The 16,154-nt window shown below is 48.0% G+C and overlaps 2 protein-coding genes across 5 annotated transcripts in view; one reads left to right on the top strand and one right to left on the bottom strand.

The window, feature by feature from the left end:
• Positions 1-15,339, top strand: part of LOC116792576 (serine/arginine repetitive matrix protein 3-like) — a 35,596-nt gene extending 20,257 nt beyond the window's left edge. For all 4 annotated transcript variants that reach the window (XM_032699617.1, XM_032699618.1, XM_032699616.1 and 1 more), the window contains one exon: positions 10,701-15,339. In XM_032699617.1, the coding sequence (XP_032555508.1) occupies positions 10,701-11,520 (820 nt within the window). In that variant the 3' untranslated portion in view covers positions 11,521-15,339. The remainder of the gene's footprint in view (positions 1-10,700) is intronic.
• On the bottom strand, positions 9,341-11,130 carry LOC116792575 (C2 calcium-dependent domain-containing protein 4C-like). The gene is made up of 2 exons (XM_032699615.1): positions 11,054-11,130; positions 9,341-10,764 (listed from the first exon to the last, which is right to left on the bottom strand). Exon 2 carries the CDS (start codon positions 10,707-10,709, stop codon positions 9,411-9,413), a length of 1,299 nt encoding a protein of 432 aa, XP_032555506.1. The 5' UTR covers positions 10,710-10,764; positions 11,054-11,130; the 3' UTR covers positions 9,341-9,410.
• Positions 15,340-16,154: the final 815 nt, after the last annotated feature.

Raw genomic sequence — 16,154 nt, 5'->3', positions numbered from 1 at the left:
TGTTCTTGCATCTGACAGGCAAGAACCTGATTACAGAACCCTCAAATGAAACATAAAACATACTGACCTATTTAACAGGCTCCAGCTACAGAAGAGCTCAAAATTAAGACAAGACTTTTCTCTAAGTTGTTTCTTAAGGCCTTAGTGCAAAATAAATTCAATAACAAGAACCATAAACAGCATCATGGTTACAAGGAGAACTCTTCATTCTCTGCTATAATGGAATAAAGAAAATAAGGAAAAGAGATGAAAAAAATGGGATTTACACCCCTCAGCCTTTCAAAGAACAGTCAGTTTTGGCTGCTTTATATTAAAAAAAAAGTCCAACTCCTCATTCCATTCTTTTTATACATCAGCATTTTTATATTCTTTCTTGCTTTGGAACTGGTTATATTCTATTCAGACAGCACTGGTTTCCAAATGCAGATGAGACATGGTTTAATTATTTTTTATATATCCCGTGTTAACTATGGTATGTTTTTATCACACGCTGCAAATCTTTTCATCCTTTGACTCGACATCCTTTAGTCCTGCAGCCTGTGCAGTCAAAACTCTTGTTAATGCAAGTGTAATGAGCAGAGAAAGGGATCCTACCTGAATCCCATGTTGAGCACTGCTAAGTTATCAAAAGGCAGCCCTTCAGCTCTGCCAAATTATGTTCATCAGCAGACTTCAAGCAGGAGCTGCCAGCCTTGGAGCTGCTGGGGTTCAGAGGATCCAGCAGGAACAATCCACCTCTTTTATCTGTGCAACTAAAACACAAAAGAAGCTGTAGCATCAAAGATGAATGCTCAGGCTCTGGATCTGGGAACAGTTCACAGCTCAGAGCTCCTGCAGGCAGAGCCCAGGCAGACACGTGCCTGTGGCAGGAGCAGCTCCCTGCTCGGGCAGCAAGTGGCTCAGGAGGGGAAAACCCAAACCAAAAGGAACCCCAAAGCACCAGACACTGGGTGCTGTGGCCCTCCCAGGGAGGGCTGGAGAGCCCAGGGGGGACAGCTTCAGTACCAAAGGCTGTGGTACATCAGCCAAGCCCTCAGATTTTATTCAGGGTCTGCATATGAGAACTCCCAATCCCAGAGATAACACACCATGGAAAACAGTCCCCTGGAGCGGTCTGCATGACCTGCTCAGTTCTGTGCAGGTCAGTGCTCTGTGCTGCCCAAAGCTCTGCTCCTGGGTAGGTTACAAGTGACAAGAGTTCTAAACAGGGGAATTGTCAGAAACTACTCCTACAAATATGTTCCCTACTCAGCTTCAGTAGTTTGAATAATAAAACCTACTCAGTTCATGTGCCAGAGGAATTGCTACTCATGTCCACCAGTTCAGTTGTCAAACCCATGAAACCATCCCAAGCCCAGCTGCAGATACTCTGCACACCAGTTATCATTCAGTTAGTTTTCAGACACTGTTTTAAGCTTAGACACAAAAGCCCAAAATATTCCAATCCTTCTAGGAATGTATCTTTATGATCAGGGCCTTAGTTTCCTAAGAGATAAGCAAGAGTATTTGAGTATCTAGTAATAAATATACTACACTGTTCCTTTCTGGGGGCTCAGGGTGGTGTTGGCTTAAGACCTTTCTCACAATATTGCAGTTTTTCTTACCACTAAATATGTAAGGCTTTTCAGGTTTTAAGTCTTGCTTAGTTTTCCAACACCTGCATTTTGTACTGATGACATTACACCTCACATGGGCATTACAAGTTTTTAATGTGGCAGTCATGACATTCTTCTGAGATTCCCTTTCCAGGGAGGATCAGACTACAGATACTTGTGGTACTTCTAAGAAAAAAGCCAAAATGGGTGAGACATCTTATCCTTTATACATTTCTGGTATTAGCAAAACATACGAGCAAAGCAGAGAAAAATCATCTCCTGTGTTTGGAAGGTGAAAGTGAAGCAAAGGAAAAGGGAAGTGTGATCTGAGGAAGCAAAGATGGGGGAAATTCTGCCCTTTGAAGATACTGGAAGTCGAGCTGACCATGGTCCTGAGCAGCTGGAGCTGCCCCTGCTTTGGGAAGAAGTCAGACAAGGTGATCTCTGGGTCCCTGCCAGCACCAACTATTTATTCAGTGACTCTGAAGTGGACAAAAGTCACAGGCCAATGCCATAACAAGGACTGTTTTTCTTTAGGAGAAAGTAGTTCTTATCAAGAAAAAGTGAAATGAGTGGTACCCAGTCTTCAAAGAGTGTTTCTTTACAACACAAGCACTGAGTGGAAACATAAATAAGTGGAGCAGATTAGCTCCATGCTGGTAGCCCTAGTTCTGCATTTTGGTTTTCTACTTTATCAGTTTTTCTTTCAGTAACTTCCCTGGAAGTATGCTGCATTTTGACCTTTTAGAAGGTCCCACAGATTAAATCTCCCTTTGTTTCAGTTCATATTTGTGCAATTCTTGAGTATTCTGCTCCTGTGGACCTCTCCACATTAAAACCTCGTCTTCTGCTGTGCCCACGTAGTAACTTCCAAGAGTGACAAGTCATTCCTGTCAGCTGGACATGTCAGTTGTCCCATAACTTCCACGCAGTCCCATTCCTGAAGCAACATTAAGTCATTCATTCCTAGCAGGATACCTTCACAGCAGATGGCTAAAGAAGGCCACAAGACAGAAATATTCCAGCTGCTTCCCACACCTCCTGGTCTACTTTTACTAGATGTGTCTGTTCCCTTCCAATAAATGCATTTAGGACAAGTCTTAGGAAACTCATATTGAATTGGATTTGTGCTTAAGCTTTATGCAGACTTGGACAATGTCCAGCTCTCCCCATGGGTTAAGAACAACTCTCTGTTTCATGAACTTTTCGTACAAACAATGGTTTTGTTTCCGATTCCTCTGGGTTGGGTACATACCCCAGCAAAGCATCCTGCTACGAAGACAGCTGGGTTAATAAGCAACAAGGCTGTACAATAGTTTTGTAACTTTTCTGAACAGAAGTCAGAAATGTTATCTTAAAAATAAAAATACAAAATGATTTCTCAGGTGCACAGCATCCTCTGGCAGGGGGACAGAGTTAAGTGGGGTTACAGAACCCCCTTTGGCAATGCCTGCACTTCCAGCCCAGCCATCCTCCATCCCTGGTGGACACACAAGGCAGGCAAACACCACTCAGTGCTTGACACAACTTTTCCTACCCATGAGAAATCACCTGGGGAGGCTTGGCTCTCCTCCTTCCCCCACAGCCCAACTGATCCAAGGCTGCACAGCTGAGTTACTGGCTTGGAGCAGCTTTGACAGCACCTAATTAGGGATGTGAAAGTCTGAATTTACCACAGTCACTTTTCCACCATTTGTGACATTGCTTTTGCCAACACCCAACATGAGCTGTTTGCCCTTAACAAGCTTCACTGGGTGATCTCCCCTTCTCCTCCCCTTCAGCTCCAGGGCTCAGGGTCAGCTCTGGGAGCAGGTCCTACTGAGCCTGATAACACCAGAGCTCTGTCCTGCTGTTCCAGGGCAGGCAGGGGCAGTGCTGGGGCCTCGGCCCAGCTGCAGTTCTGGCACCCAGCACTGCAAGAGCAGCTGGGCCCAGTGCCCAATTCCTGCAAAATCTAAAGGTTGGGATCTCAGCAGGAAGCAATTCTGGCAGGTGGGCACTGGGCTGCCAGAGGGGATCAAGCAACACATCTTACAACCAGGGTGTTTTCCAGAGTCACAATTACCTAAATTAAATTATCTGGTGAAACCACAGAAACCTCAAAGACAAACTTAGGTTGGCTCTGGCATTTCAAGACATCTGTTACTGCTGTGATATTTGTTGGTATGGTAAGTTCATGTTTATTGCTCACTGAAAACAGCCAATGGTTAGCACAGGAAGATTTGACAAAAAAACCCCCACCCCACCAAAAACAGGACAAAGATTGGAGTTAAGTGGTTTCACCTTCTGGACCTGTGCACTTTCGTAAAGGGGTGATAGAAATAGTCATGAATATTCATGCAATTCTGATCTAAGCTATGTCATCTCATCCTTTGCCTCTGCACATGAGCAGATGAGCACCTTTAATACAGGCCTCTTCCCTGAGAGCTTTTCCCAGTGTCTTTCTCAGCCGTGATGTCCAGACAGGGAAGAGCTCTTCCCTACAGGCAGCTGAGGAACATGGTGAGACACAGCCACAGGAAACCCACAGCATGGAGGGATGCAAGCCTTGGAAAATTAAACCTGTGTGACCGCCTGTAATTCACAGCAACAGTTTAAACAGGCTGTGACTTGCTTCTGTGTGTGTCCTTCTTCACCAGAGCAAGTCATGAACACCCAGAACTTTGGCTGGTCCTCCCACTAAAAACAAGCAATCCTAAGGTTTTTCAGGCACTTTCTTTCACCTTGTGCTACTTTAAATGCTTCCTACATGAAGCCACTGGAGAGGCTGAGCAATGCAAGTAGAAAAATCATTAAGATTGAACAGAACAGAGCAAGCTGGAAAAACGTGTTCAGTGCTTTCCTGTCTGGTACATGCAATGCCTGACAAGGTCAGGGTCTCACTGTACCACTCAGGGTAGCTAATTTTGCATCATCAGAACATTTGTAGCCAGAAATAGAAAAGTAACAGCAGAAGGAATAACAAAATCAGAAGACAGAGCTGTGGGGTCACCTTTGGCTGTTAATTCTCTTCACTCCTGTTTGTTGGACCCATCCTCTCCTCTCTGACTGTGCTCAGTTCCCAGTACCTCCCCTCAGTTGCCATATACCACCAGGAACCTGGGCTGTAGCCATTTCTGTTCCTGACAGGAACAAAGAACTACTGGAAGCTCTTTTCCTCTCATAAGGACTCCTCAAATGCAAAGAACCAGCTGCACAAAACATGACTTGCTTATCAATCCCAGTGGAGGCAGGATGGGCTGTTACCCGGAGAAGAGTGTGCCCCTCTCCCCACCCTGCAGGCAGCATGAACACTGTGCCCAGCCCAGGCTGGGCCTGCTCTGGGGCATCTGCACCTCTGTTTTACATCCATCACCTTGATGCAAAGTACTTTCCTTCACAGACACTCAGCAACAATAAACTTTGTTTTATCTCTGCTGTGAGGACGCATTGTTCGGCATCATTTTATCTTTTCTTCTAAGACTACTAATAATGATATTAGAGTACATTTCAGTCAGCAGCATTAGGTCTATACTGAAATGCCACCTCATTTCAATATGCAGATCAATCTCCCCTGCAGTGTTCTGTTGGGGCACACAGTAATTGATAGGCCCTAATTACACCATTCCTTTGGGGAGCGTAGGGTCACTGTTTGTTTTAATCAAACATCCTGCTGCCCAAAGCTCTCAATAGATGTGACTCATTTCCTCTCCTACCCTGGCCAAAGATCGTGGCCCCAGAGTTCAGCCACCTCTGCAAGCTCTGGATCCCTCAGGTGGACACAGGACAAGTGCCCATCCCTGAAGCTGCTGGAGAGATGGGATGGCCCGGCGAGCACAGGCTCTGTGGCACGGCCTCCCCAGGGTCCTGCAAGAGGTCCTTCTACACAATCCAATTTACACAGACTTCTCCAGGACAACTTCCCCAGCTTGGCAACCCACAGACAGGCTTTTTTTGCAGATTTATACATTCATCTAATTGTTCTTTCCTCAGTTCTCCGAGGAAACTCAGAGTTGCCCACAGCAATCACTGGCTAGACTGAAAAAATAGAAACATTTTTGCCCATGAGGCCCCCTCATATGTTTGGTCTTTCACCACAGTCACCGTGGCTGACTGAAAAGCCAAGGCCCAGGAGCAGAAGTTCCCTTCCCGAAAAGCCCCCTCAGAGGAAGCACTTGGAAGCAGCATGTGCTGTGTCCAGCAGTGCCTCTCCAGAGCCAGCCTGAGAAATGGGAGCAGCTCAGAAAAAGTGGTGCAATCAATAGAATTCGATACTGCAGACACTATGCTGCCTAATCCCCAGTCTACAGGTCAGTCCTGTCAGGCTTTTTAGGTCACAGCTATTTGCTTCCTGTGGTATTATTTCTGACCCTCACCTGAAAAGCAGCACAGTTACAGGAATTGCATCTTCCCCTCCCGTACCTCAGCGTATCGCAACACGAATTGTACTAGAGACAACCTGAGGGGATTTCTGGAAAGGAAAACACAATACTTGATTTGCAGTAACATTTCTTTTCCAGAATGGAAGAGGCATGGTCAAAATATCTGGGTTTGAAAAGGCCAGCACAAGTAGTACTTCCAGAGCAGCTGAAACAAATAATATTTGCTTAGCAAAACATGAGTCCGGGATCTTGGCACAAAGACCTTATTTTCCTCAAACTGTCTGGGTTTTTTTTTAAATTTAAATTAAGATGTGATCTTCCAACCCGTGAGCACCACTGAACGCAGCTGATCGCTACCCCAAAACAGGAGTTTGGCTTGAGAGAGTCATTTACGCTCCCACGTTTTCATGGTATTTTAGAAGTTGAGAAAACTTCTGCAGATGGTATTTCTGAACTCTGAGGAGCTGTTTGCTAATGCCAGGGGGTGGCTTTTCTTCTTGCTGTTGACTCTAATCTGAAAGCATTGAGGCATCATGAGTTTTTCCAGGCTGGAGTATCCAGTTGCTGTTGTGTTTGCTTATGCAGGTGTTTTACGTAATTGCCCCAGCGAGGCTGACGCTCACGGGAGCAGCTGCAGCACAGGCAGCACTGCAGGAGTTCCCCACTTACAGCTCAGCTCACCTCTCAGAGCTCAGCAAAACAAGCCCTGTGCCCTCCAACAGCCAAGCAAATGGAAGTGTTCAAACTGCATTATGGCTTTGCACTGTTAATGAGAACGACACCTGATAAGCAACAACCCAAAGCTCAAAGGGGATCAAATAACCCAACGTGTAAAAAGACACACTAAAGTGGGGTGGGACCCCACCAAAACTGTTTTTCATCTAGTGGTACAGACAGACCTAGTCCTGAGTCTGACTAATGTACTAAACAGGTACTTCATTCAAAGTTCTTACGTGAAAGAAGAAAATTATCAAGAAAAACCTGAATTTAAATTATTCACCAGAGAAACATAGGCAAAGTCTATCAGTCCTTCCCAGGCTTAAACTCTGCCTTTGAATTGGGTCTGCAAGTCTTCTACTGCTTTGCTTTCTGTCACCCTCTAACTTGCAGGCCTGTCATCAAACCTCTCAGAAATAAGTCATTGCTTAAAGAGCCTTAAAACCAGCTCAGTTTCCATTCAACCAACCTAAGATATACCCTTCACTTCTTTAAGTGCCTGATAGATAAGCCCAGCTGGAAACTTACTTTCCTATGACAGGAAGGGAGGACTTTCTTCAAGGACTTACCTCCTTCCCTGCCTGCTGCAGGATGAGGCTTCAGAAGCACATTTCTCTGATGGCAGTGACTCCAGCACGGCCACTGCTCTGCAGAAGAGAAGGCTCAGAGGAGATCTCGTTGACATGTATGAATATGTGCTGGGAGGGAGTGAAGAGGCCAGTCTCTACTCTGCAGTGTCCAGTGACAGGACAAGAGGCATCGAGAACAAATTAATTCCATTTACAACACCCAGAGGCCCCTTCCCAGCTGAACGTTCCCTCACCCTGTGCCCCTGCAGTGTGGCACTGGCACAGCACACAGCGCAGGGCAGAGAGACACCCACCACGCTGTGACTGCTTGTGATCCTCTGATGCATGTCACTGGTCCCTTCTGGATCATCTCAGCCCCCTCCTCTTCTCTGTGGAGACCCTAAACCCCAAAACTAAAAATGCGCTGGTGGATGAGCGACAAGCCTGAAGAGGGAGCCTCTGCCTTCCTTTGGCAGACCCCATGCAACGACCAGCTGAATAGGCTTCATTTGTTGCAGCATTACTGATTCTCCCTTGAAGTCACGGTTTTTAATTTCACTTCCCCCACTTCCTGTAGTTTATCCCTTACAGTCAGTTTGCCTGGACTCAGGAATACAGGTGACAGTGGAGCATCTCCATCTGCTCAGTGTGCCAGCACCAGGATTCTGTTTTTAGAAGCACCTCGCATGAGCTGGATCAAGGATTAGCAGTGGCATTTCTGAGCACTCATAGTCACAGTTAACACTCTTTGGGCTTTTTCTGCTATCAGAGTGAAAATAGCCTTCCTGAGGTTCTTTGGTCTGAAGCAGAATCAAGTGATCCCTTGGGCAAGGAACACCAGAATGTCCCCATGAACAGTCCCATGATGGCAGGCAATAAGACTGACCAGAGTAGGCCAGGGGGAGATTCTGCTAGAATCCTTGGGAAAGAGCTCTCAAGCTGTATGTTTGGGCACAAGCAAGGCTTTGTTTCTACAGCCTCACAGGGAACACAAAAGAAAGCCTTTCTTTTCTGTGCCCTATGCCCATGTGGATTGCTCCTCCATTAAGGCTTATCTACCTCCACATAATGAACCTGCAACTTAATCGAGGGAGGCAGCAACAGGCCTGGGTTTTCAAGACAGAGTTTCTGTCTCCTCTCATTTTTTTTACTGGTTTATCTATTTTACCCTGCCTTCAGTCCACCTCAAGAGCGGAAAAAAAAAAAAGATTAAAAAAAAAAGAGGAAAAAGAAAAGGAAGGTGGTCTCTCCTTTGTGCTTCTCCTGGTGCTGTGCCAACTGCATGACAATGACTTAGGCAAGGTAGGCATCAAGTCATCAGCTGCAGCAGGAATTCAGTGCAGAGATCCCAAAGTGTCCTTTGCCCTTGCCTACAGATATCTTATCTGCTCCAGCTTCAGAAAGGATTCAATAGCTGAATTGCTGAGGGTTATAGCTCTAGGGTACATTCCTGACCAAAATTACCTGGCAACTTCATTCTGAGGGCTGGGAAATCAACCATGGAAAGCCAAGGTAAATGAAGATGTCAAGCTGCTGCAGCAATCACCTGACAGGAGCCTGTTCAGTGTTGATAGTGTAGGTCTGTATAAAGAAAGAGCCCTGCCTGCAGTGGCTTCTAACTGCTGCTCAGAAGCTGAGCTTGTTATCCTCAATACAAACTTACACAGGCTTTGGGAATCCAAATCCTCCACCCCTGCTGTAGAAGAGCTGATTCCCAAACTCTCTCTCCCTCTCTCCCCCTCCACAAATACAGGACTCATTACAACATTAGTTTGTGTAATGTGAGTGCTGACAGAAGGTCCATTGAACAGATGTTGTGTGCACACACTTCATACCTGCTTAGGGACCAGGATGGGTGAAAAACACTTCCACAGCCTGAAAGCCATAAACAAGAACAACCTTGACTTGATAACTGCCTAATCCTTGATCCTAAAGGCCCTGCCCTCCTGCCCTACTCTCCAGGCAGGTCTGCTCCACAGCCACCTTTCAATGCCAAATACCTGACAGAGTTTGAAGTGTTAAGCAGTGAAACAAGGTACAAGAGCATGATGGTAACGCCAAGCAAGGCAGTGCTTTTTACTTAGGAAAAAAACCAACGTAAACTCAACCCAGAACTTTATTTAGTAGAAAAGTTTCAGAAGACAATTTCTGTTTCAATATTTGAAGCCTTACACTGACAACATACTCATTAAAGGCAGCTGCCGTTCTCCCAAGGTGTAGTCCCGTCTCATACTGCACCCTTTATTCGTGGCTTTCATCCTCACAGAGAGGCTGTGCAGCTCTTCCTCTGCAATGCCATCAAAAAAGAAGTCCTCGTTGAAGATGGGATTTCTGCTCCTCTTTATAACAGTGCTTCTCTGCTTCTGTGTTTTCCCTGGCACCAGGGAGAAGGAGATGCAGCAGTTGATGTGTTTGGGCTCCACGGAGTCCTCGTACAGGCCCTCGGCGCTGATGAGGCGGATGCGCAGCCGCTCGTTCTCGGAGCAGTACTCGGCCGACAGCCTCAGCAGCCCCCCCTTGTCCATCACCACCGTGCTCTCTCCTACCAGCCTCTCCCGGCTGCGGGGCAGGTCCAGAGGAAAGAGGGGAGAGCAGGACGTGCTGAAGGTCCGCGTGGCCAGCAGCCCCTCCGAGGCCCTCCTGATGGCGCTGGGGCTGTTATCGGTGGAGCTGCTCTCCTCCGTAGAAAGGGAATTGTTCCTGGCCACGCTGGATTTGCTCTTGGCTTTTAGTGCTCGGCAGAGCAACCCCTCCTGACTCTGTGCTTTGGTCAGGGAGCAGGGTCTGGGAGGGGACCTGCTCAGAAGAGGAGAGCTGAAAGGAGAGGATTCGCTGGAGGAGGCAGTGTCGCTGTCACAGGCGCCCTGCCTGTGCAGAGAGAGCTGCTTGGGAGGCACCCTCACCGAGGAAAAGCTGATGGCAATGGGATTAGAGGTACTGCCCTTGCCACTGAAGGTGTTGGCTCTGGACCGAGGCAGCACCAGGCTGGGCAGGGCACCGCGGGGGTCACCGTGGAAGATGGACTCCTTCCTCCTGGTGTGGGGGCTCTCCAGCAAAGTGTAGAAGCCATAGGAAGTGGGGGCTCTGGGAAAGTGGGGCAGGGAAAGCGCTGCTTGGGACTGGGGGTCCGAGTTGGTGCTTTCATCCTCCAGGGCTGTCATTTCCTCTTCAACACTTTCCACCTGGATGAGGTGCGGCAAAGAGCTGTGGTTATTGGCAGAGGTAAAAGCTGCATCCACCGAACTGTGATTCTGGTGGGAGCCAGTGCCCTTAATGGAGCCAGAGCCGGTCAGCCTGGGGGGAATGCAGAATTCAGGGATTTTATCGGGGGTGAGCACGTTTGGAAAAGCAGCAGCCCCCAGTCGGGGTTTTTCTGACAGGTTTTGGCCATGTGGCAGTCCCAGGAAGGGAGAGCTAGGGAGATTTCCACCTTCATGTGATGCTCTGATCTTTTCCAGGAACCACATTGCTGTAGCTGAGCAGGAGGTCCTCAAAGGGGAAAAACCCGATGGACAAATCCACCTGCAGACACACAGAGGCGAAAAAGTACGTGAACATTCTTCTTGGACAGACAACAGGGCACGGACAGCCGAGCAAGGCACGAGGGCGCCATTCAAGGCAGGACTGGCACAAGCCTATTCAACCCACGGGTTCCAAACAGCCCGTGCCCAGCGCACCACTCCAAACCAAGTCAAACGGCACAGGGACAGAACTGAACCGCTAAAGAGAGAAAACAGCACCGACTCTCTACCGGGGCAAACGTCCCTCTCTGGCAGCGCCCCCCGCGCCCCTCCCCGAGCAGAGCACGTACCTTGTGCAGGGCGAGCCCCTCGCTCTGGGCAGCACCCCCGACTCGCCGGGCTCGGGCACCTCCGACAGCCACCAACACCTCCCGACCGCCCGCCCCGAGCCGGCCCTTTTCTACAGGCACCGGGCACCTCCCACCCGGCGGAGGGAGGGAGGGACAGGGAACGGAGGGGGCTGCCCGAGGAAGGGCAGGAGGGAAGGGGGTGCCGGGCCAGCGACCGCGCCTGCCACTCTCACGCGGGGAGAGGAGGAGGAAGGAGGAGGAGGAGGAGGAAGGAAAACACCGCTGCTGCCCCGCTGGACACCGTGTGGGCGCCGGAGTCGTGCCCAGGGCAGGGGGGAGGGACTCGGACAAGGGCCTGTCTCGGGAAAGTGCCTTTAGGGCCACCCCACGCCCCTGGGAGCCGCCTGCGGGAGGGGAAGGGGCTGCCCGGGCAGCACATCACCCCCTGCTCCCGGCTCCCTCTCTGATTAATGGCTATTTACAGAGGCGTCCCGAGATTAACTAACAAACCCGGGACAAAAGCAGCGTTGTTTGGTGCTTCTGTTCCTCTGGAGCTGCTGGCGGCTCTCCAGCACTGGAGCGGTAGGAAGCGGGGATTGCGGTTTTCAAGCTCCTTTATAAAGAACTTCGCTGCCCTTCTGCATGTGAATGTGTGTCGCCCCCTGCTCATCATCCACAAAGAACACGAGACAACGGAGCCTTGACCCCGTGTCCTTATGAGCGATACTGAGCCACGGCAAAACCAGCAATGCAGATGCAGTGAGGGGAAAAACACGGCAGAAAATGCTTTGGAGTGTCACAAACACAGACTTGTGTGACACTGAGCGGGCACCGCACTGAGCCAGGGGGATCCAGCAACTTTCTCGGCGCAGTTCTGCAATGCAGCACCGCCTGGACGGACCTCTGCAAACTCTATAATTATCCTGCGAGCTGCAAATAGCAACCTGAACTGCAAAGCCAGGAAGGCCTGACTAACTGGTTGGCCGAACGCTCAGCTGAAGGTTGTAACACAGGGATAACAGACAAATAATATTCTGCTTTCCTTTTGCCGGTGAAGAGCTAAAGTTCATGTTTACTGAGTGCTCAAAATAGATGAGATGTGCTCAGAGAAAACAAATCCGGGGGGTTACAGGGGCAGGGAACATTTTGAACCCACTGAAAGGTTTAGCAGGGAACACACATGTTCTGGGTTTGAGCTCTGCCTCTCTCCTGCTTGTTTTACACCAGTTAAGCTTCACTTGCACAATAATCCTCTAGTGATTAAAATCAGAGGAAATTCTTTCTGCCATGATTTGTAAAAGGGTTCAGGACACCCCAGAGGTCCCAGTAATGCTGCAGTTGCTGGTGCCCTTGTAGTTTACTTGAATGGCTGTGCTTGATGTGAGCATGGTTCAAATAATCTCTAATCTAATTTAGAGGCTTCTGGAGAGGGTTTATGCTTTCTCCAGCTAATGAGACTTTTCAGCAGCATGGTAAGAGGAGTCATTGGAGACCCTGGGATGCTCTCCTTTGGGAAGCACCACAGAGCTGTTATCCATTCAGACCAGGCAATACAGCACTATACATCCTGCAGCTTCCAAAGAGAAAGTGAGCTTGTTCCAATTTACACATCTCTGCTTTGAATACCAAAGAAATATTTGACTCTAAACATGGAGAAAAATTAAGGAAATTGAGCTTTTTAGTGGGAACTTCATTGCCTCCAGTAACAGATGACAGAAGTAGTTCAGATACAGCAATCATGGCAGCTAGGCTCAGGTATGCTGAGTGCCCAGCTGGCATCGGGCAGTGGGGAAATAAAACAGCCACTCTGTCAGAGGTACTTCATTTCTGTTTAGCCTCCTTAGGCTTCCAAGGAAAAGAGCGAGGGCTCTTCCAGCGGGTGATCAGTCTCCTGCTCGCAGTTGCCTGTCTCCCTCCAGTGCCTGCAGAGCGAGCAGGTGCCTTACACGGGGTGGTGTGTCCCGCCCTGCCTGAGCCGGCACTTCCCAGCCTTAAACAGATCGCTGAGTGCCGGGAGGGCAGCAACACTTAAGCGCTTGATACATCCCCCCTGGAAATAGGCACTCAGATCTACGAGTGTAGCTTCCTGTGTTCAAAGCTGTTTCTCTTTCCTTGATTAGCTTCAGAGCATAATTAAAATGTGCTGCCAACAAGGCTTCCTGTTGCTATAAAAAATGTGTCTGCAATAATCCACTTTTAAACCGGAAAAGATATAATTTGTGGCAAGGCTTTATTACCACCCCAGTACCAATAACTGGTGAAAGCCTGGGATCTCGCCAGAGGCTGGAAAACCTGACACTGAATGGAATCTCCTCCCAGAGCAACACAGAACAAAGTCAGGAGTTTTCCTTGGCGTGTTACACTGAAATTATTTCTCTCCTGCCTTCATTGGGCACAGTGGCCTCACTCAGGAAAGGTCTCAAACCTGTTTGAAACTCACTGGTTCGAGGGCCTGGAAGTGCCAGGAGAACCCTTCCAGTGGTTTGTAGAGGGTAGAGAGGCAGGAGGGCTTCAAGAGCTGGCAGCCTTTTGTGATGAGCACCAGGGGAGGTGAAACCCTCCCTATCAAGCCAAGATGAGTGGAGAGATAAAGAAAAACTTCCTGCCCTGCTGTGAAAGGAGGAGGCATCAAAGACAGGCATGGATGAGGCAGCACAGAAGAGTTTAAAGCAACAGCCATGGCTCAGTGGATCATATTACCTAAAATATGCAACATTTCCACAGGCCTCTGTGAGAACAAATAACCCGGTTCAGTTTTATTTTCCTAAAGAAAGCAGCAGTAATTCAGCTGCAGCTTCTTGAAAGAAAACCTCAATCAACTGAGAGGCACTGACTTTTTTCATTCCAGACTGATATCATTGCAAATGTACAGCACATTGATGCCTTCCTGTCACTGTGACAAATGGCAAAGGTATCTCTTGGGAGTCTGCTCTCCACTTCTGGCCTGAATCAAGTCATTCTGCATTTCTTGTTTAGTAATACAAAATGGTAACAGAGGTTCAGCAAAACTCATCTGACAACCTGATCTTTCTCCTCTTATTTAGTACATTATAATAGCTAATACGTTACCTCACCAGCAAAGGCAGGTTTCTGCACAGCTTTGCAAGTGTCCCTTTAAATGAACACATGAAAGAACAAGTGCCCAAGAGCTGCTTGGCAGAAGGGCACAGGAGCTGTGGGGCCCTTCAGGCACTTGGGCCCTTCAGGCAAAGTATCTCAAGTACCTCATGTCACAGCAGTGTGAACTGTACAAATCTAAAGCTATGAACTAAAGAATTCATTCCTGCCAGCACATTACATGGTCCTGTGGTGAGAAGCTGAGAATTCCCATGCAAAATCCAAGAAAGGTTTGCTGTCCCTGCTTCCACTGCTGCTGAAGTCAGCAAAACAATCTCCTGGGCTGAAGTCTAGGTCTATACCTGAATCTAACCACATCTGGCTTTAAATGCCTTTCCATGTTTTATGGAAATACACCCAGTTTCAGGCAGTATCTACTTCGTGTCTACTCAAATCTGAAAACCTTTGCTATTTTGTCTGCACGATGTTAAATTTCTTTTCCCTGATGCTTTCATGTAACAGGGTAGAAAAGAATGGAACTGGAAAAATATTTTAAAGGCTATCAGGATCATGAAACACATCACAGAACAGATAATTAATTATCCACATTTCCTATGACTGGGGCAAAACAAGCTCCACTGCTCTGTTCAGGCAATTTCCTGAAAAGGCAAGGTTCTACACATGGACAACCAGGATAAAAACTCAGCAGCAGAGGGGATTTCCTGGCACTGTCAGAGGGTTTAGCACACGGCCTGGACAGTTTAGGAAAGCTGGTAAAAGGATCCTAGAGAAGGTTGGAACTGGCTTGAGAAAGGAAGACAGAAGAAACGGAGATTATTTAATTGAAAAAAAAAATATGAGGGGCAGAAAGACTCTGCTTGTTCTGCTTGCTTCTGAAAAAAGGGGGATGTTGAGCTGCCTTGCACAGCTCCAGCTCGGAAGGCACGAGTGACTCAGGGCTTGGCAAACTGCTGCCCCAGCAGGGACTTACAGGGGTGGTTAAACCTCAAAGGGGAAAAGGACTGAGGTGCTCAAAAGGACACTGCTGGTGGCCCTGGATGTGCAAGGCCACTGCTCTGAAGGGTGACAGGAAAGCGTCTGATCTTCCTCCACTGAACTAATATTATTCTGCAGTTCAAGGATGTCTGCCCAGGAAGGTAATTTGACAGTTTTGTTGCTGGACATCTGCTCGCTCTGACAGGCCAGCCACGAGATCACAGCCAGGTTATGCAGGTGCAGACACAAGGAATAGAAGTTGCATTTCCTCTAAACAAAGATTTACATTCCATAGCATGCTCTGCAAGTGCCTTTATTTCCATTCCTGAAGCCCTGGCAGTGGCAGAGTGTGCAGGCTGGGTGGGAGCAAACCTTGCAGCCGGACAGAAAGAACACATGTCCAAGGGACTGGGTATAAACTGCCTTGTTAGTGGATGTTTCACTAAAATTTTACAGGCCTGACCCTGGTGAAAGACTAAAAATTCCCATGCCTTTTCCCAGGAATTGCAGCTCTGTATTGCAGACTCTGTGTTTCTTTCAAGATTCTGGGATATGTTGAAAGCAGACCCAGAACTGCCCCCAGAGTGTGGTGTTCAGGTCACTCTTCTGGTATGGAAGATTAACTTGTTATTTGGGCAAACAGCCCCATTTTAGGACAGGCCTCTCCCATTAGGCCCCACAAATACTTCTGAGGATTTTCTGAAGAAAAGTCCACCAAACTGCTCATGTCTTTCCACAGGGATGTGCTGTGTTAGGGCAGTAATGAGCACCTCATGGCTTTGCAGAGTTACTGCGCTGTGGCTTGTAGTAGGGTTAATGAAATATGAGAATTATCACTAATATTTCCCTCAGGGTAAAACTAAAAATAAAATCAGGCAGTACAACCTAATAACTTATAGACCAGAATATTTCAGCTGGAAGGGATCACCCAGTCCAACTGCCAGACCAATTCAGGGCTGCCCAGAAGTTAAACACATGTTTTTAAGGGTCTTGTCCAAATGCCTCTTGAAACACTGATAGGTTTCTGGCACTGGCCACCTCTCTAGGA

The sequence above is a fragment of the Chiroxiphia lanceolata genome, chromosome 12 (genome assembly GCF_009829145.1).
Source record: "Chiroxiphia lanceolata isolate bChiLan1 chromosome 12, bChiLan1.pri, whole genome shotgun sequence".
Taxonomy (NCBI): Eukaryota; Metazoa; Chordata; class Aves; order Passeriformes; family Pipridae; genus Chiroxiphia; species Chiroxiphia lanceolata.
This window is presented reverse-complemented; position numbering and strand designations above follow the sequence as displayed.